This window comes from Phodopus roborovskii, unplaced genomic scaffold, assembly GCF_943737965.1.
Source record: "Phodopus roborovskii unplaced genomic scaffold, PHOROB, whole genome shotgun sequence".
NCBI classification, from domain to species: Eukaryota; Metazoa; Chordata; class Mammalia; order Rodentia; family Cricetidae; genus Phodopus; species Phodopus roborovskii.
The window spans coordinates 2,359,835-2,382,181 of NW_026125278.1; the positions used below are offsets into that span (position 1 = coordinate 2,359,835).

General features: G+C 36.2%; 1 protein-coding gene across 2 annotated transcripts in view; it reads right to left on the minus strand.

Annotated features, from left to right (window-relative positions):
• Positions 1–496: 496 nt before the first annotated feature.
• Pkn2 (protein kinase N2) overlaps positions 497–22,347 on the minus strand; it is a 105,118-nt gene continuing 83,267 nt past the window's right edge. For both annotated transcript variants that reach the window (XM_051194549.1, XM_051194544.1), the window contains 12 exons: positions 21,786–21,960; positions 21,444–21,570; positions 20,861–20,991; positions 20,704–20,779; positions 20,536–20,627; positions 14,135–14,311; positions 8,255–8,317; positions 6,928–7,004; positions 5,867–6,009; positions 3,370–3,477; positions 3,061–3,141; positions 497–2,974 (listed from right to left, as the gene is read on the minus strand). In XM_051194549.1, coding sequence (XP_051050506.1) covers positions 2,771–2,974; positions 3,061–3,141; positions 3,370–3,477; positions 5,867–6,009; positions 6,928–7,004; positions 8,255–8,317; positions 14,135–14,311; positions 20,536–20,627; positions 20,704–20,779; positions 20,861–20,991; positions 21,444–21,570; positions 21,786–21,960 — 1,454 coding nt within the window. In that variant the 3' untranslated portion in view covers positions 497–2,770. The remainder of the gene's footprint in view (positions 2,975–3,060; positions 3,142–3,369; positions 3,478–5,866; positions 6,010–6,927; positions 7,005–8,254; positions 8,318–14,134; positions 14,312–20,535; positions 20,628–20,703; positions 20,780–20,860; positions 20,992–21,443; positions 21,571–21,785; positions 21,961–22,347) is intronic.

The following is a 22,347-nucleotide window of genomic DNA, read 5'->3' on the forward strand; positions in this document are numbered from 1 at the left end:
ATATACATGTAATTTTTTTCTTCCACTATGGGTTTTTCCTCACCAATCACTCAGCCGCCCTGGGAAGATGGGTAATACTTACACAATTTTTTGTCAGATTTGAGCCTAGAAGTCAGTTTTGATCAGGGCAGCATATCACTGTACATTTCTAAAATATACTTTGTTTAGCGTTATTACGAAGTGGCTGGCAATCTGCTTTATTACTTTGCCAATTTTCTGAAACGTCAGAACCTAATTAAAACGTTCCCCTGGGATGAATGAGAAAGCAGGAACGCTGCCACTGCTTCCATTGAACACTAGCGTGGGCCTCTTCAGGTTTGCAAAGCTCATTGCTGCTGGCCTCAAGTCTAGCGACAGCAGGCATTTTATGCATAGGGGAAAGAAGCTGAATGGAGAACTACAGTGTAGAATCTTCTCTAGATCTTGAACATAGCAGTACCAATATTATTTTTAACACAAGGAAAATCCTAAAAGGAATGAATACTTAAAACCAAAATTACAAATTTCAATCTATTTAAAACTTTAATTTGTGCATTTGTGGTAATTTATGACTGCAAAACACCCTTTTTCTTAGAATGATGTAAAGGCACAATTCATTTGGATGCATAGGGTACCATTCTAAAGGATCTGGTTTCTTTACAAAGTGCTTGAGCAGTCACATACATATACAGTAAAAGCAAAGTCTATTTACACTCTTAAAATTGAAAATATGCCTAAAATATATATATATATATTTAAACTACAGAAAAATTAGTGCTTTTCTCAGCATAATTGTGTGACTATGCCTTGACATCTAAATTTTTTAGTGATTGACTTCAATTAAGAAATTTCTGTACACTGTGTATATAACTCTATGTCAGTTTTTAATGCAAAAAGCCCATTTGAAACGCTTTCTATGCACATTTCAGAACCAACAAAGGTATGCAGACTGTACCTCAAAAGTAGTTAGTGTTTTATTTTGATATTGTGTTAACACTGTTCAAATTAAAGCTAGACAATTAGGCTATTTTTTTTTTTTTTTGTATTGTTCTTTCCCGAGGCAATTAACTGGCATTAAAGCAACTTAAAACAACATATTATTCCTCTTTTTATAAAATTTCCTTCCAAAGGATCTTGGGAGAAAAAGCATAATCAATTTGGAAGGTAATATAAAGTATCTGTGAACAATTTTAATTGTTCTCATGGTACAATAAAAATATGCCAGTATATCTCAGCAAGGCTGTTTTAAGCTCAACTCTTCATGTATCATCATGCTTTTAGGTCTCTCATCAGACTCAAATTTGGACAGCTTTAAGAGATGAGCTCACTGTGACTTGGTGGTTAATTCAAGTGTGGTTAGTTTCCAACTTGCTATTCCTGAGGTATAATGGCCCTAACATGCTAAGCACAGGATCATCAATGATACTGAATTGAAGAAAAACAATGAAGTGATAAGTTAGGAGGAAAAAAGTAAAAACAAACAAAAACCTTAAAAATTTCCAGCCAAGTGAAGTCATGATTTGTAAAAAGGCATACTGTAAGAAAGATAAAAAGCCACAAACGGATCCTCTGAAGATTGTAGAGTATTTGATCAAATTATTGGTGAGACTTTTGAGGTACAGTTTTAGTGTTATAATAACTTTTTATAAAATATAGACTGTTTTATCAAAAATATTTATACATTCTGTTACAATATATTGCTTTTGCCCTTAATAACTGCCAATATAAAATCTGGATCCAGTGGCCTAAAATGTACAAATGCACTTAATGTAAATGCTGGAGTCTGAGGTGTCTGCTTGGCCACTGTACAAAAGTGATGAAGTGGTGAAATTAAATAATATGCCTACAACACAGAATACATTACAACTTGTACACATACATGTTCACAGCATGTATACCACGATAAGCTCTATGGTTTAACAAAGAGTTCCCTTCTACAGCAGACACAAGAACAAGATGACTGGGTTGATGAAAGTGTAGAATGCATATCAATAAAGGGCCAGTCAGGCTTACTGACTTCGGAGTAACTGACTGAGCATCCTCCAGGGAGTCTCCACTTTGGGAATGCACAGTTAGCATGGTATCTTGGTTCCGGTTCATCACAAGTCCTCACTGTTCCTACTGTTTGCAGCACTGTTTACTAAGGAAAAGCTTGTTTGGCAGGTAGCTCTGCTGGAAAGCTATGGGGCTCTGCTGCACAGCTGGGGAAGTTAAGGCAATAAAGAGTGTTCTCCTGATAAATATAGAAAATTTATAAAATTAGATATTAATACATTCTCCTTTTTTTCTTTAAATCAAGCCACCAAAGGTGTACAAACTGCCACATTTTTCATATTATAGTGATTTCTTAAAAATAAATTGCCTTAGCCAAACAGAATCACACTTTATGTGAACAGTAATAGCTTCTGAAGCCCTATTTTTTTTTTTTTTTTTTCTTTTGTAAAACATAGTTAAGTGACTAATCTTCCTTCCATTTAAGGCAGGCCTAGGGCACAGATGGGGTCTATTAAAAGAGTGGTTCTTCTTTTTAAAAATAAGAGTACTGATGTAAAAGTATTTATTTGTAATGGATTTTCACGGCAAATGTTCACTCAGCCTAAACTCCATGAAAGAGCTTCCAGTGTTCAGGTTTATGTTAAAAACATTGAGAAGGTATTTAACAGTACTTTAGCCACACCTTCATGTGCTTTCAAAACCGTGGAAGCTCCTGGTGGCACAGCAGGCAAATGAAGGGCGCTGTTTTCAAGAGGTCTTGTCAGTCAGTTTACTTGGTTTCACAGTGTCCAGTAATTTAACACCAATCAGCAATGTAGTCAAAATCACGGAACATTTCCTGCTCCTCTTCTGAAAGTATCCTTGGTTCTCGAGGTGGAGTCAGAATAGGTGCTTCTGAGGTAAATTCATCATCAAAATTACTAACATCTTCCCGCCCTCTGATGGTTGGTACAAATGGTGGCTTGACTTTTTTGTCCATCAGAGCACTCCAGTCAGTTAGCTGGGTCATAAAACATAAAACAACCAGTTCAGCTTTCTGTTTCAGTCACTCAGGTCCCATAAAAACCTCTGCACTTTTGCACTTACCCGGAAAAATGGGTGCTTTTTCACATCCTCCGCATCTTTCTCACCAGCTCCCAGGCGCCGCTCGGGGTTTCTTCTCAACAGCTAGCAACAAAGCGAGCATGTGAGTCAAAATGTGTTTCCCTGACAGCGACTCGTGTCACAACTATCAGAGGCTTAGCATTTTTTGTTGTTGTTTGTTTAGATTTGTCTGAAGCATGCAGCATCTATGAATTAAAAACTTCTAACATTCACAGGGAACTTTTCTTCAACATAAAAATTAAATCTTAAATTTTTTTTTTAAAAGAAGAATTCTTGATCCTAATTTCTTACCCTTCTCATTATGGAAATGGCTTCTGTAGATAAGAACCTTGGATACCTCACTTCGTCATTTACAATACTGTCAAAAACCTCTTCTTCATCATCACCAGGAAAGGGAGACTAGAAGAAATATTTTCTAGTAAGATAAAAGTGCTAAGATAATTAAAAACAAAACAAACAAACAAAAACCCAACCCCACATATTCAAAAGTATAGCCAAAATTCAGGCCATGAGAATGAGATGAAATAAAACAGGACTATTAGAGTGTCTGCCTAGCAAGCATGACACCCTGGGCTCAATCTCCAGCATCTCCAGCACCACACAAACCAGGGATGGTCGGACAAGCCTGTCATCAAACCGCGTACTTGAAAGATAAAGGCAGGAGGAATAGAAATTCAAGGCTGGCCCCCATGACATAGTGAATGTAAGTAACTTGTGCTATGTCTGGGCTACATGAGACCATGTGTCAAACAAACAAACAAACAAGCACACAAACAAACACACAGTATATGAAGTTCAGATTGTGAGCTGGGCATGCTGGCTTATACCTATCATTCAAGCAGTATGAGGACCACAGTTGATTCCAGGTTACCATGGGCTACAAAGTGAGACCCTACTTCAAACCACCCCACAAAACAGGACAGGAAGTCCCAATGAGACAAAGAAAAAAAAAAAAAAGAAAGAAACAATCCAAAACAAATAAACAAACAAAAACCCCCAAAAGAAGAGTTTAGCCAAACCACACTTTGAACAGTTAAAACAAAGACCATTATCAATGAAGCTTCAATAATGCTATAAAATTATAATACAGACCAATAGGTTTTAAGTTTAATTCCTTTCTTGATTACCTTCCTGGGGAAGCACTGAAGACAGATGGAAATGAAAGGCAACTATAATGGAATAGCAATGCCTTCTGGGTATGTTTAAAACTCAACAATTTGGAAACCCTTTTCAAAACCAGAAAGCAGGAACTTCCTCACTTGTTTGAACAGAAAGTGGCAAAATCAATAGCCTATTAATACTGGATGATTCATAAAACTAATTTTTGCATGTTATTTCTAACACAAAGTACTTTTGGGGGTGGGGTGGGGCCTGAAACAGGGTCTCACTATGTAGTTCTGGCTGTCCTAGAACTCACTATGTATTCCAGGCTAGCCTCAAATTCAGACATCTGCCTGCGTCTGCTTCCTGCATCCTGGGGTTAAAGGCATGCACCACTATTCCTGGCAGAAAGTAAATTATTTTGAATCAGAATTAAATCTTAGTCTTAAATGCTATATTTAAAAATATGGAAACAGAAACTTTTTTTTTTCCCAAAAACTAAAGCGGGGACAAAGTTTACCACAGCCTCCAGCAACAATATTCATCACCTTAGGAAGACCATTACGTATTCTGAGGCTAAAACAATTTTATTCCATTCTCAATACCTAAAAACTGCTTTTCTAAACAGAGGTGGAAGATTCTATCTGGACCACGTGTCTCAGGAAAATGAATGGGGCCAGATGGACTTGATAACTGACCCTAAAGCATGAAGTGTGCAGCTCAGAAACAAATTCTGAAAATGACGAGAATGAATGATCGCAACTCTAACTCACAAGTGCTGTGGGACTTGTTATTAACCACTTTGTGTCTACTCATGTCCAGTTTGGAGTTTATTAAATGTTGATGAAAACTAAAAGGTAATATTTGTAAAATTCATAGCTCTTCTAATGAACCATGTCTTTCCCCTTTTTTGAGAGAATCTACTCCAATTTGACACACTGAAAGGACTGTTGTCCACGGGGCAGGTCTGTTCATTAATTAGGGTTAAGTGCCAGTAAACAACACAGACTAAAACTTCAGAACAATCGAACACACAGGAAGGCATCCATTCACTAAATGATTCACACCTGGGTAAACGCAATGGGAAACTACATGCGGTTGTGAGCTCTCAAAGGGTGCTGGGAAGTAAACCAGGGTCCTCTGCAACAACAATACAAACTCCTAACTGCGGGCCTATCTAACACTGCTGTTGCTTTTGAACGTCACATTTATTTCCAATAAATGGCTTTTCTTTCTAGTTGGCAGTTTTTGCTTTTTCTTTTTGTTATTTTAATTCAATGACAAGACGTTTGTGCCATGTAGCCCAGATTCATGATCTTCCTGCCTCTGCCCCCATGTGCTAGGGTAACAGGTGTGTACCAATACACCTGCCTGTAGGCACATATTTTATTAGTCTCCCGCTGTTCTATCCCCAATGAGATACCACTTACGTTAAAATCACAAAACATAACCACCTCACAACACTTAAACATAAGATGCTGTCTGAAGATATTCATGTTACAGTCCATCCACTATATAAAAATCTAAACTAGACTAGTAAAGACATTGTAGAAACACGGCTGGTCATTAGCATAAAAATGACTAATTCCTTCTACAGGAGACACATGTAGGTGTCTTTATAAAAATAACATGCTTTATCCTTCCAATCATCCTCCCTCTCTTCATCTACCTATTTCCTGCTGCTTACCTCTCCGACGAGCATTTCATATATAAGTACACCAAGGCCCCACCAATCTACAGCCCTTGTGTAGGATGTTTCTGTCAATACTTCTGGGGCAAGAAATTCAGGAGTGCCACAAAATGTGCTTGTCCTATCTCCATACCCCATTCCTGGAGATAGATGATAAATTCAAACATTTATTAGCAAAGAAAAAAACTGGCATGAAAATTACAAAGTGTGCTTAGAAAAGAAATTGACATTGCTGTACATGATATCTAACTCAAACATACCAAGACTTTACAAATCTATTTCACACATCAACCTACTGATTTAGTAAATATCACCAACAGTAAGATATCCAAGTAGTGTATTTGTAATCTATGGAAACAAAGTAATAAAATAAAACTACTAGTGTATAGGGGCGAAAGCACATATTCACTACAGCGTTAAGAATAAAGAGAATATCTTATTTAAAATATTGCTTACTGTATCTCATATTTACTATCATTTCTGGGAGAATGCATTATATTCACTTTTACATGAAAACTGGACTCAATGAATTTAAAGCATGTTCTTCAAAGACACACAGAATGTAACTGGGACAGCTGAGAGTCAAACCTGACCTAGAAGTGTGTTGTGTTACTTCCTCACACGACCTTTCGTTTCAGTCGTCTCAGCTTACTGCTTTATTTAGTCAAACACATAGAAGATCGTGAGATACTGACATACTTGATTTTTCCAACTGAAACTGTTAACGGTTCCAAGAAGGTGGCAAGGTCATTAGGTGCATGTATTTCCCTTGGCACAGTCCCAATCAACAAGCCGGCACTAAGTACTGTCTTAAAGTACTGTCAAGTTGATGGCAGAACATCAACCATACAGACAAGCTGAGCCTCACACTACAGCTTCTGGTAACACCAACTATTTGTATCCACAGAACAAAGTCTTGATGTGGTTACTGGGTTATATGAACACTCCAAATGCTTTAATGGAATAAAAAATTAAAACTAAAAATATATTTTTTGAAAGCCACTAAAGTATAAAGGTAGAATAATCTATGAGAACAGGAATTTAAAAAGTACAATTACCTTCTTTGCAAAGACCAAAGTCAGCAATTTTCACAAAGCCTTCTGTATCTAGTAACAAATTATCCAACTTCAAATCTCTGTTCAAGGTAGAAACATGGAAATAAATCAGTAAGCCACATAGTACAAAACAGAATTGGAGACCAATTTTGTCTTCTAGGAACATTTTCTTCCCAGTTATAGTTTTTCTTGATATATATAATGCAGTTACAAAATGAAAATTCTATCTCTTTAAACATTTATTTTAAATACAGAATCAGTTTAAATACCTTTTATCCAAGTTTAAATTTTTATTTATAGTCGTCTGAGTCCCAATTTGAAGTTTGCTTATATGCACTATGAAAAAATTAGAGCTAACAGTATAAAGTAGATGATTTAACTTTTAAGAGTAGAATTTGAAATAATGAGAAAGCTAGTCAATTACAGATTAAACTAGTTTAAAATACTAGGGACTGGAGAGATCACTGTCTGCTCTTCTAGAGGTTCTGAGTTCAATTCCTAGCAACCACATGGTGGCTCCCTACCATCTATAATGAGATCTGGTGCCCTCTTCTGGCGTGTAGGTATACACGCCAGAAGAGCATTGTATGCATAATAAATAAATAAATCTTAAAAATAAAATACTTTATTAAGTAAACAGAATCATGAGGAAATCTTTACCTTAAAACCCTTTCTAGAAGTTTGAATAAACACTGGCTGCCCCATGAGCTTGCTCTCAGTACCATGCAGTGTAGCAGTGTGAAGTAACAGCAGCCACTACTCAGTGTGGCCAGGGGCCAGATGCTGGCCACAAGCTGCTCTGCTGTTTGATAAGGAGCCAGAGCCAGGATATGAATGGGCTATATAGCAATACAGTTTTTAGTTCAGGTGATGGCAGTACTTCCTTATTTATTTATCTATTATTGTGATGGCGATCAAACCCAGGGTGTCACATATCATAACCTCTCTACCGTTGTGCTCAGTCCATGTTACTTAAAACATCAAAGGAAGAACAGCATGAGTTTACATTCTCACTGTTTGTCTCTCTCTGGGGCCATTGGTCTATACAAGTTTTTTGTAGTAGATGATTAAATGTAATCACTACATGAAGGTTGCTGGAGAACTGTGTCACCACAGGCCAACTCACACTTTTACTATTTAATTAGGAAATGAGCAGAAGTCCATCACACAACTCTCCATGCTGGTAACTATGTTTCCAAGTTGCGGTAGGACTCACTTAGGACTTAGGGGAAAACTAAAAAGTTGGTTAAACACAAAATATCCTTGTTAATTATCCTGAATTCCAATTCACATGGAAGTAGGCTATTAGAAACCAGACAAATGTACTTACCTATAAACAATTTTGTGTTCATGTAAATATTGCAATCCAAGAACTACACATGCTGCATAAAATCTGTTGGAAGATTTAAACCAAATGTTTAATAAACTTCACTATTTTTGGGCCCTTTTATAGTTCAATGCAAATACTTATTCCTACTACATATAAAGTACTGTGCTATTCAAGATGAATTTAAAAATTGAGGGTATGGGTACAGCAATGGACAGCATTTATTTGGCCTGGTGGTCACTGAGAGTACTTGTGGTTTGGTTCTGTAGGAGGAATTACAATGTGCTATAAGGATGGAAGGTCAAAAGCAGCAAATACAGGCCACTCCCTTGAAGGAGAGAGAGAACAAACGGGCATGGAAGCTGACAGTTTGACAACTAGTAAGGAATTTGTTGTGTTGTGGGATATGTATACACTGTGTAAAGATGTATTCACTGTGATTGGTGTAATAAAAAGCTGAAGGGCCAATAGCTAAGCAGAAGATATAGGTGGAATTCCCAGCAAAAGAGAAGAGGAAATGAATCTAGGCAAGTAGGGGATGCTGGGAGACACGAAGAAGAGTCAGGAGGCACAAGATGGAAGAGAGGTAACACCTCATGACAGAACATAGATTAACATAAGTAGGTTAATTTAAGTTGTAAGAGCTAGTTAGGAACAAGCCCAAGCTATAGGCTGAGCTTTCATAATTAATAAGAAGTCTCTGTGTCATTATTTGGAGCTGGCTGGCAGGACAGAATTGACTCACTATCTTTGGTGCCCAGTGAGTGGCATGTACTTCTACAAAGAGCCTGAGGACACTTAAAAGAAAACTTGAGGTAGGCAGTGTCTGCAGCACACCTGCACAGCTCTTTCACTAGGTAGAAGTGCCAGCCTGAGCTGGGGCAGATAGACTAGCTCCAGGCCCAGAGGCAGACCTGAGGTCCATTCTCGCACACTTGACGTGAGCAGAGCCATCGGCCAGGCCAGGCGCTAACTGGAGCCAGCAAAAAGGGCCTAGCCACTGCTTAATGTTTAAGGCTTAGCTCACAAGGACAGAAAAGCTACAGGTGAGCAGTAAAGTGGTCCAGACCAAGAAACCATTTAAATGGATACAGGAAAAAAAAAAAAAAAAAAAAAAAAAAAAAAAGGGTATAGACAGCCATAGGGGGGAAAAATAGTGTAAAAATGAAGTCTTAAAAAAATTAAAATTAAAAAATAAGCCACATAAGGACAGGAAATACACAGAATACCTTGATCTTGTATGGTGTTAATTTGAAATTATTTTAAATGCTATTGTGTGAAAAAACAACAGCTCTGAGAGACACTGGATTATGAAAACTAAATTAAACCAATCTAGATATTTTAAGAATATCTTCACTTCAGAATAAAAGTCGAAAGATATATTGCATCTTTTGTTATGCTTTTGTTTCTAAAGCAAACAAAGAATTATGATTCTCTTCAAATTAATAAAGATCAGATTTGATTAGGGGAGACCTCCTGAGGATCTTAGCTACAGACAAGGGGGGAAAAAAGACCACAAGATGGGTGACATATACGCTACATAGAAACAGCCCTGAGACTGGTTGAGACATGATGAATGCTGTTGGCTACAACGTCCTCATGACTTATTATTGCATGCCACCCTTTCATATGGCATGAATAGAGTTATAGTACAGCTTAGTTACACAGTCTAAATGGACTTACAAAGTTGTCAGATGCCTTCTATAAAACACAAAAAAAAAAAATCTTTGGCTGATTTGTACACACTGCATTCCATACTAATGCTAATACAGACATGGATGTTAATTTTAAAAGTTTATGTGTTTTCAAACAAGAAAAGGAAAAAAAAAAAAAAAAAAAAAAAAAAGACTACACACCAATGAAGACAAGTAGCACAGGTGATCAAGCCTCTCAAAATTCTACTTCCAGGACAACTTCAAACCTGCTACCAGAGATGGATTTTAGGATGGTAATACAGGTTATGATAGAAAATGGTTTAGGTCTAAAACTTTAAAATTCATCACAATAAGATAGATAATTGAATATTTTCTCTGAATATGCCAAATACAAATGAACTGGACAGTGTGAATGTAATTCTCACATGATAATTGTTCTTATTGTATCAGTTTTACTATGTTAAGAGTTAAAATTTTTCGAATTTGTTTAGACAAAAAAAGGGGGGAATGTAGAATATTTGCATACTGTGTGAAGATATTTGCTATGATTGGTACAGTAAAAAAGCTGAATGGCCAATCACTACGCAGGAGGTATGGGCAGAATTTCCAGGGAGAGGAAGAACAAGAGATTAATCTAGACAAGCAGGAGATGCTGGGAGACATGGAGAGGAAACAGAAGATACAAAATGGAAGAGAGGTAAAAACTAATGAAAGAACAATAGATTAAAATAATTTAAATTATTAAGAGCTAGCTAGCAACAAGCATAACCTATAGGCCAAGCTTTCACAATTAGTAAATCTCAGTGTCATTATTTGGGAGTTGCCAGGCAGGACAGAAAAATACTTGTTACAGTTGTAGATAAAGCACGGGATGGAAGTCTATGGAAGTCTAGCAGGACATCAAGCTGAAAAGACCTGATTAGGATCATGAATGTCATACAACAGATAGTCCATTTTCCTCTTATAATGATGGGAGATCAGGTCATTTTAATGAGGGAAAACATTTATATTAGGACATTCTAAGTACTGGAACAGAAGTAGATAGTGAAAAGAGAAAACAAACAGGCTTTTACAACAGAACAGAAGATCACAAAGACTTCCAATACAGTGCTAGCAAAGAATTAACTGCTACCCAAGAAAAGGGAACAGTAAAAAAAGGAAATGAATTGGGAACAATTAAAGAAATAAAGTATTGTTGAGAAAATGTTTGGCTATAGATGTGCAGACTTATAGGATTGTTTGTGGGGCCACAAACAGAGTCTAACATGGATACATAGTCTTGGGTTCCAGGAAAAACAGCCTGCTGGAATATCACTCTTAAGGGATAGCACAATCCTGACTCATAGTAAGTTTGCTGAGTGAGGAGGAGAATAAATAAGTGAATGAATTTACAAATGCAAATATAGGAAAAGTAGGTTCTTAATTATATAAAAGCATATTTTTATAGAATATGCATTATTACCTACCCTTTAACCAAATATAACATTCTACTCAGCAATCTATTCCTATCACTCCAACTCAACTGCCATACACAGAGATAATTATATTCTTTTAAGCAAAGTGAATACATTAATATTACATGGAGTATTATACTCAGGTTTAAAGTTTACTCATTTTTATGAAAATGGAGCTGTAATTTAGAAGAATTTTAAAATGCAACTACTTACAAATATATATTTAATTGTACATTAATAACAGTTAAAGCATTCCTATGCCTTTTGTTAAACTTGATACATGGATAGTTTTTCAAGCATTTTAAAAAAGCAAACATTATAGCAGTAAAACAATATTGCAACAATTAAAAGAGTTCCTCCTTTTCTGGCATTTATTTCATTTATTTATTTATTCATTTATTTATTTGGGTTTTTTTTTGGGACAGGATGTCTCTGTATAGCTCTGGAGCCTGTCCTGGAACTATCTCTGTAGACCAGGCTGCCCCTGAACTCACAGATATCCACCTGCCTCTGCCTCCCAAGGGCTGGGATCTTTTCTGGTTTTTAAATAGATTACACCGATTATACTCAACTTACAAAACAAATGGAAAACACTAAGTCTGGCATAGTCAAGTATTTTGTTAGTTGCTTTTCTTCAAGTCTCTATTTCACAGAAGCAGAAAAGAAAACACACAGAGGAAGTCTTTGTTTAGAGCCACACAACTGGAAAACAGCATGGCTATGAACACTAAACTGCTTTGGTTACACAGTCTCAGGTGGTACATATTCCCACTGCCTTAGGTGCAAGGCTCTCTTCTAGGTATCACACTCAATAGAATAGATATAGGACCCACTCCTCTGCTAATAAGGGGAGTAAATGCTTAACAATATTTATATTTCTTCAAAATCAAACCAAAACAAAAACAATTGCCACATATAGTAAATATCTACTTAATATAGTTTTATGCGTTTTTGTTTTTTTGACTCAAAGTACTACCCATGTAGTTCAGGTCGACCTAAATTCAGGATCCTCCTGGGATCATCTCTCCTGAGTGGAGGGACGACTTTACAACAACCATCACTTTAAAAATGTTAAAACACCTACAGGGACCCTACTCCTCTTTCTGTCTTCTGTGGGCACTGCATACATGTAGTGCCCAGACATACATGCAGACACTCACACATAAAAACATCTGGAAAACAAATTTTTACTGACTTTCTACTACTCAGCCTACTTCTAAAATGTTGCTATTCATCAGAATTAATTCCTGTTTTCCTACGTGAAAACTAAAAGCTGTGAAACTATCAGTGTCTATATACACACACCTCTAACAGTTAACACAGAAAATCAAAGGTGTGAAAGAGAAATTATGTGTATCAGTTGATTTCAGCAGAAAATAAGAGTTAAGATGATTCAAAAGTAAAATCAATAAAGGTACTACTGGATTTTTAATCTAATGATTTGGGAATGTTCTGGAAAGAGTTGATTGGATATGCTAATTGTATGGATGTTACAGGTGAGGAAAAAAGAGGACCAAGAAAGACATTCTGCAGTCTACCTTAAACAATATGGAAGGTAATATTGCTATTTAATAAGATGAGGAAGACGGGAAGAGCAGTAGCGGGCTCGGGAAATAGCAAAAAAGAAAAATAAAGGGGGGGGGGGCAGGAAACAACTGGACATGCTAAGTGGGATTTTTATGAGCCTTACGAATGGAAAAGCTGGTCCTGAGCTGGGTACTATTAAAAGTTGGATCACTGGGGAAGAGACTGGGGCTAGAGATGAAAACTTGTATGAGTTTTGTATGTAAGATACAGCTACTAGGAGTACTTTCCTGGGCTTCTATGTAAAAGCTGTAAAATTAGAACAATAAATAATACACTGTATATTGTCTATAATCTAAAATGCTTTACTACTCTTGTTTTTCATGTAGTTGAATAAGTTAACTGTAATATACAATCTAGTTGAACTACAAAAATTGTTTATCCTGAAGTCTCTTTTCCATCTCCTTTTTTGGAGGCAATAAGAATACAGATTGAACATCCCTAATCCCCAAATCTGAAATATGAAAGGCTCAAACATAACATTCAGTTTCAGAGTTGGGTGTATTGGTACACACCTACAATCCTAAAACTTGGGAAGATGGCGGAAGATGGTTATGACTTTTGACGCTAGTCTAGAATACATAACAAATTTAAGGTTCACTTGGATAGCATGGGGAGACCTTATCTCGGGGTGGGGAAGTACAGAACTTGTAGAATTTTATGATTAAGGATTCAGGATACTTGCAAAAATTTCAGTATATGAAGAAACAAAAATCGAAAATACTCAGGCTTCAAGCATTTTATGTAATGGACAATCAACCTATAACAACCTATAAGTTTTTTTTTTTTAAATATCCATTGAGAAATATGATAAACGTAAACTTAACCTTTAAGACACAAAAATATAAATATTTTAAATATGAGATATCAACACTTCAATACTTAAATATAATTTTCTTTTAAGGTTAAGATTCTAGATGCCATTCTTCAGGGGGAAAACTAATAGCTAAAATAAAAATAATCTAAATTTAATCTAAGTTGAATGTAAACTATCAAGTATGAAATAATGGTTAACTCATGAAATTTTCATGATGGACAAGAGTATATAAACATAAAAAATATTCAGAAAAAATATTTCTTACAGGGTCTACATTTATTAGGGAAGAGCCCAGGATGTAAAGGTTACAGCTCCTTTTGGTCTCAGAAAGGCATGAGTCACGAAGAGAGGTGGATGTCTAAGGCATACTCACACAGCTCTGGGTTCCGAGAAGACGTCGGTATGGATGTGCATCATCAGGTCCCCACCCGCAGCATACTCCATCACAAAGCACACATGTTCTTTTGTTTGGAAACATGCAAAAAGGTTCACCAGAAATGGGTGCCTGACGCTATTCACAGTCTCAAAAATTCTTTTTTCACACATTAGGCTGTAAGAGAAAAAATTATTTCAAATTTCTATGAATTTAAAAATCATAAAAATATATTTTACAGTATTATAAGAAATGCTTGACCTGATATATAATGATAACTGAAAATATATTGGTGAATAGCAGAACATATAGATTGTACAGTTAACATGATAATATCAGCCTGGGGCTAGTAGTTATAGTTAATTTACATAGAGACCCAACAAGTAAATAAAGTTTGTGACCATGGAAATTCCAAGGACAGCATTTATAATTTATTAGCTTGAGTATTCCAATTTTTATCATATGAAATATAAAGCTAAGAGATACAGATAGGCTGATAAAAATTTAATCTAGAAGAGTGACTAGAAAGCAAAGATAATTCTATACGTTTCAAAAGGGAATTCTTTGAAAACATGATCTTCTGTGGGGTCATACAAACATTTCTAGAAATCCCCAGAAGAGCAAGACAAGCTCTTGAAAGGAGTGTGCAAGCTCTTCGGATATAGAACATTTAAATTCCCTGAACAGCTAAAGTAAAACAATTCTTTCTCCAGAAAACATTTAGTAAAACTCAAAGTGAAAGAAAATTATGTCAAGTATTAAAATCAAATGACAATATTATTTGAATAAAAATATTTCTAAAGCTTAGTTTAATACTTTTCTTTCCTTAAATTTTTTGATATGCATTGGTGTGAAAGTGTCAGATTCCCTGGAATTGGAGTTACAGACAGTTGTTAGCTGCCACTTGAGTGCTGAGAACTGAACCCAGGTCCTCAGGAAGAGCAGTCATTGCCCTTAACTGCTGAGCTCTCTCAGCCCCTAATGCTTTTATCAGTGAGACATTTGAGTGGGTAATTAGCTATTTGAGGTCAGTGTCTATAACACAAAGCTGGGCAGAAGGTCACACCACAGACTTGCTCTCTGACCTCCATGGACACCCACACAAGACTATCTATGATCATTACCCTAAAATACTTTAAATGCTTACACTTAGATTTTTATTGTTCCAAACACACAAATGTCAATGTAAACCACTGATGTTACAGGCAGGTAATACTATTTCCTTTTGCATCTTTTTAAAAATGATAAAGTTGCCAGGCATGGTGGCACATGTCTTTAATCACAGGACTCGGGACTCAGAAGCAGTCATATCTCTGTGAGTTATGAGGACAGCCCAGTCTTCACAGTGAGTGGATCCAGGACAGTCAGGGCTATGTAGAGAGAGACTTGTCTCAAAAAACTAACCAACCCACCCACCCACAAACCAACCAATCAAAAAACCCCAAACCACCCCTCACAAATATGAGTATTCAAATTACATTATGAATGACTTGAAAATTTAAATAAGCCTGGTTACCATTAAGAATCATATTTATCACAAAGAAGTATTTTAAATTCTGTGTTTCTGTTCTACGAGGATAAGAGGAAACCCTTTCTTTTTTGTTGTTGTTCTTTTTTTTTTCCTTTCCCGATATAGTTTCTATGTGTAGCTTTGAAGCCTGTCCTGGATGTCCTGGGACTTGTTTTGTAGACCAGACTAGCCTTGAAGTCACAGAGATCCACCTGTCTCTGCTTCCTGAGTGCTGGGATTAAAGGTGTATACTGCCACTGCCCAGCAATACCTTTGATTTTGTCCTACTTAAATTTATTGAAAAATGTTTAAAAAATGTTTTTAGGTAGGATGGATTCTAAAAGGATAACATCTGTTTTGTTCAACCAAACTGCATTTTTTGAGTTAATGCAGGTGAAATACTCAGATGTTGTAAGACAAAGGTGCTCCAAGATACACTGGGCTTAAGCCAATTAAAAACATGAGGTATATTTATGTTATGAGTGAATTTATGACGGATCACCAGTCTACTTGATGGATGTCAGTTGGATATGAACTGACCATGTGAGAGGCAGTGTGATGGCTTGAATGAAAGTGGCCCCAAAAGGAAGTGTCACTATTGGCAATTGTGGCTCTGTTGGAGTGGGTGTGGCATTGTTAGAGGAAGTGTGTCATTGAGAAGGTCTCATATATGTTCAAGCCACCCCCAGTATCTCAGACTACTTCCTATTGCCTCAATATCTCTCAGCTTCCACTCCAATGCCATGTCTGCCTGCATTCCTCCATGTCTCATCATGATAGTGAACTGGACTGAACCGCTGAACGGTAAACCACCCAGTTAAATGTTTTCCGTGGTCATGGTGTCTCTTCACAGCAATAGAAGCCCTAACTAACAAGACAGGTAGAAAAGACATATTGACAATATTAAAGATAAGAATTAGAGAGGAAGAAGGCTCTTTAACAATTCAAATTAACAAAAATTTTAGTGTGAAGCATTTTACAGCATCCAAGAAAACTATATAATCTTTAAGCTGCTCCAATGTTGTCTAAACTGCATATTCCCCTTAAAAATTTTTCACAACAATTTAAACTTCACTATTTATATTTATGTATTTATTTTGTGCATTGAGTATGTATGTTGCTACTTGGGCTACTGCACAAATGTGGTCAGAGGGCAATTTGTGAGCACTAGCTGACTTTTTCCACCATGTCCAAAGATAAAATCAGGTTGTCAGTTGTCAGGTGTACCAAGTCTCATTTAGCCATCTTGCTAGCCCGTAACTTTAATTTCTGTATCTTTCAATTCCCAGTATAATATAAATTCAATTTCTTCTTTATTAAAAAAAAAAAAGGCCCTAAATCTACTAGGATATAATGATATAGTTCTAATACACTGTTATTGTCTGTAACACTTATTTTTAGGTTAAATTTATTTAGCCTTCTTTATTAATAATGATTAATAATGTTCGCCTAAGTGACCAGTTTTGTTCAGAGTTCAGCATTTATTAAGAGATAAGAACGAATAATGTTAATATTAGCTATTAAAATATATAAAAGGAATAAAAACATCTTAGCCAGTAGAAAACCAAACCATTAATAAATCTCAGGTTTTTGGATTAAAAGCTATGTAATATTAAAAGCTTTGGCTTTGTTCTATAACACACATACACACACACACACACACACACACACACACACACACACACACACACACACCCAAACCTGAAAGAACTTCTGGTTCTATTCTGTTACAATTAATATGAACTGGAGTGAGTAAGTGAGTGGTTACCATAAAGCAGGCAATGGAAGAGATGAACTGAATGTTCACAACAGCGGCAGGAAAACTGACAAGACTGAGTGCGATGAATTACATTATATTAAAGAAACTTATTGAAATGTATGGTAACCTAGGTAAAGTGGCTCATTTCTAAGTGGAATAATATAAAAGCAACACAGTTCAGACTACAGAACAAATTTAGAGACCTGTGATCAAGGGAAGGGGGAGGAGCATGACTGAATAATAGCACACGCCTGTAATCTAAGAACATGGAAAGCAGGACCAACTGCAATCTGCAGGCCAGCCTGGGCCACATAGAGACTATCTCTCCCAAAAGAACAACAGCAAAAATTTAAAAAAGAGTAACATGGAGTAAAAATGAGCTTGACAGAATTATTAAAAGGACAAAATACAAAGTAAATACAAATGATTTTGTTTAGTTTTAACTAGTATGAGTTATTTTCCAGTCATATTTATAAGTAATATATATCATTAAAAATATATTGGTTTATTTTTTGAAGTGATTCTTTTTCATGAGTTCTAGATGTACTAAGTTACCTTCCCCAAATTTCTTCAAGAGTGAGTTTTATTGACCATTCCTGAAACATTCTCCTTTTTGGTATTCATATTTGATATCTGTTTCCATGTTACCCTGTTGTGAAACAATCTTTGTACACTGTAAATATGTCTTACTCTCATTGGTTGATTAAGAGCTGGGCAGGAGAGACTAAGAGAATTTTGGGAAGAAGGCTGAGTCAGACAGTCACCTGCCAGATGGAATGGAAGGACTTGCAGAAGAGGTAAAAGCCATGAGCCTTGGGGTGGCACATAGATGCATAGAAAGGAATGGGTTAATTTAAGTTGTAAGAGCTAGTTAGTAATAAGTCTGAGTTATCAGTTGAGCATTTCTAATTAATATTAAGATTTCAAGTGGTTATTTGGGAAGCGGCTGCTGAGACAGAGAAACTCCACCTCTATTACCCAAAGCTGGAAAAGCTTAAAACTGAAATTATGTCAGTTTTTATCCAAGGCTAGGTTCCATTACACCAGAGGTAATGGCTTAGGATCTAGCCCTAGCTTAGGATCTTAGGATCTTAGGATCTAGCCTCTCATCTAAACCTTTTTATTTGTGGTAATATTAGGAATACTCTGACTGAGTTAATTAGAAAGCATCTTTTTACAAAGATCTGGTTCAAAGTAGTAACTATGTAGCAAAAAGCTATAAAAGCCATAGCATAACATAGTACTAAAGATTAGAGATATTATCTGAAGCACTCAAGGCCAGAATTGTTTCTCATCACAGGTAATGAGATACAACACTAATGGGCCCCAGATCTAAACACAAAATTCATTTTTGTTTTATATACCTTACATCCCAAATCAAAGTAATTCTATAACAATATTTTAAATAATTATGTATGACTACTTGGAAACACTGAATGATAGGGTTTGGCATCACACCTTCAGTCAAAAAGTTTAGAATTTGTGCATTTCGGGTTTCAGAATTTTAGATTATAGATGCTCAATCTATAACTACTATGTTTCTTATTATTTTAGGAAACAAACTCAAGACAAGGTCTCATTATGTAGCTGGGTAATGTAGTTTAGCGGTAAAGTCCTCACCTTTTATGTACAAGGCCTTGGGTTTAATCTCTAACTATGAAAATAGAGAATTAAAGCAAACCAAAAACCAAAAACTAACTACCCATATGTGGGAGTGGACAACCAAACCTGGTCCTCTAGAAAAGCTGTAAATGTTCTTCACAGATGTGCTCTGTATAGTCTCTGCAGAACTACTTTCTATTAATACTCTTAGTGGTGTAAGAAAAACACTACTAAATATCATACGAAAGCCTTTCTGAGAAACAAGTCATTTCGTTTTTACTGGTTAATGACTTTTTGTTTCTATTTATTTAGACATTTTTAAAATAATTTATTTATTCTTTAAAATTTAATTTTACTTCCCAACCAGTTCTCCCTCCAACCCCTCCCTATTCCCCTTACCTCCCCCAAGTCCACTCCTCTTCACAGGTGAGGGCTCCCATGAGGAGTCAACAAAGTTAAATATGTCATTTTTATAAAATAATTCCACATATATGCATGTATGTATGAATCACATTAAAATGTATTATTGAATTTTAATCTTTTATTCCTAAAGCACTTGCATTTTAACAACCATATAAAGATATATCCACAGCATTTACACAAATTAAACTCTTTGAAAGGAAAGGCACTATAGTAAAAAATATAATTTAAAAAAACACAAGGGGGGGTAGGGGCCTGGAGAGATAGCTCAGAGTTAAGGAGCACTGACTGCTTTCCCAGAGGTCCTGAGTTCAATTCCCAGCACCCACATGGTGGCTTACAACTGGATCTGTAATGAGATCAGGTTCCCTCTTCTGGCCTGTAGGCATACATGCAAACAGAACACTGTATACCCCCCCCCCCAAAAAAAAACCCAAAAAAACCCAACCAAACAACAACCCCCTCCCAAAACAAACAAACAAAACCACAGAAGGGGGGTAAGAAACGGCTCAGTGGTTAAAAGCACTGGTTTTCTTCTAAAGGAGTAAAGTTCAGTTCTTACCCACATGTTGGCTCACAACTGTCTGTAACTCAAGTCCTAAGGGATCCAACACCCTCTACTACTGGCCTCAATAGGTGTCACATGCACATGGTACACAGACAAACATGCAGACAAAACACTCACACATATAAATGATCTCAACTTGTATGCTGTATGCCAATGCATGTGTGTATATACAGACACTAATTATAAGTTTGTTAGAACACAGAGAAGGGAAAATTCATAAGGTGTACTTCAAAAAGTGATGGTACAGGCCATTGAGTAACTTGTGGATTATCAGGAAATTACATTTTATCTGCTTCAAAGGCTAAAATGTGGCTAGTTTACTTAAATTAAAAATGAGTAACAGTTCCATGCTAATACTTTATCAACAACTCAACTTATAAAAATGTAATAGAATTAATTTAAACATCCCACTGTCTTTACTTGATATCTACTAACCCAGCATAAGGCAGAGAAGTTACTGGGGGGGGGGGGGGAACAGTATTTAAACTTCATTGTCCACTCAATCTCTACTCAATGAAAAACTTTCAGTTTACAAAACTGACCTGTCTACTTCGTCTCGAGCCACAATGTCTCCTTTCTTTAAGGCTTTTATAGCAAACATTTCATTTGTGTGTTTATATTCAGCCAACAGCACCTGAAATGAGATTAAAATAATTCATTTTCATTTGACCTACCATTCTTGTATGTTCTCCTAAGTTTTGATAGATTACCTTTCCAAAATGTCCTCTCCCCAATACAGCACAGCACCTGAAGTCTTGCAGATTGAACTGAAACCTTGGTTGAGATCTAAAACAGTAATAATTAAAAATAAGGCAACTACAGAACCAAGCAGACGTCAGTAAAGCATTGTACCTACTTCTTCCTTACCTTTTTTCCTCAAGCTCTCGAATACTCCAACAACTTCGACCTGAGTCAGGAATGTCAAGCTCATATTCAGATTTGGATTTTGGACGCATGTTATTTCTGTCATTCTCAATATCGAAAACAGTTTCTGAACCCTGTAAAGTATCAAGTGCTCATTAATCTAGAAGAACCTCCAGGGGGAAAAAAATTGATAATCATAAAATTTGAGAAACAATTCCAAAAGCATCAGAGAAGAAATATCAGATTTGGTTACTTGTTCTTATTAGAAAAAATAGAAACAAAACCATGAAAAATATAACACATTATCTTCCAATTCATGTAGCCTATTGTATTCCTTTTGGCCTGTGATAACACAAAGGCTAATGACAAGTGTTCTAACAGGAAGAAAGTGGCTATCTCCCAACAACTTCATCTCTTTGAGAAAATTTACACCTAAAACAAACAAACAAATCAAACAACTCCTTCCCCCACCCAAAACACAAACTCATACTTCATACCAGTACTTTTAACTGAAATGTATACTTTAGTCACTACGATGCTATTACTGTAAGAACAAATTGTAGAAGGAAGGGTTAGAATGCCTTGCCTGTCCTGGTATATCCAAAACTCTCAATTCGGAAGATTCATCTATCTCTCCAAGGGAAGAAGCACGTGGTGGGGCTGGAGGAGGTTCAGGTTCAAGATCAAAGTCCAATTTGGTTACTGTAGAATCACTTACAGAAGACAAAGCAATTTACCGAAACAGCAATCAAAGTCTTTACTTTTAAGTAGCTGCAAAACAAAAGCAAACTAACTTCTTTTAAATGAGTGTAATAGTTTCACAATTCTACTTGGGAAAGACTGGGACTGAGCACAGCCACTGTAATCCATGTTAGGAAGTCACGGTAATGACTGTGGAAGATATACTTAAGCCTTCTAAAACATATACCTGGCTGGAGGTGCTAGTTCAGGGATGCGTGCATCAACCACTGGTACTGTAGCTGGCACAGGAGTCTGAGGGCTGAATGTGCCAGAATGATTTACTGTGGGAATAGCTCGTCTCACCAGCCTTCCCCAAGTGGCAATATTAATATTCATTTGAGGAGCTCTGAGAAATGTTTTGCCTGTAGAAAAAGTGAATAACAAAAGCAAGATAAGTAATTTCTTATATATTACCAAAAGCCATAATTTTAAAAATCCATATTCATCAGTTTATAATTTATGAACAAATAAAATTGGCAACTTAAAAACTAGTTTTCTAGTTCTTAACTTCTGTTTTTTATTAAAAGCTAGTGTAAACAGCACAAACAAATTTTAAAAATAGATAAAGCTTGGATTTTTTTGTAACGCCAGAAGTTTGGTGTGGTTAAAGTTTAAGGGCATCTATGGTAATGAACAATAGGATTCAGTGACACCTGGGTTTGCTTCAAATGAGCTCAGAAGGCAGAGAGTGGGTGGGAAATGATAGGACACTCATGCGTTGTTATTACTGAAACGCGGTGATGAAGCCA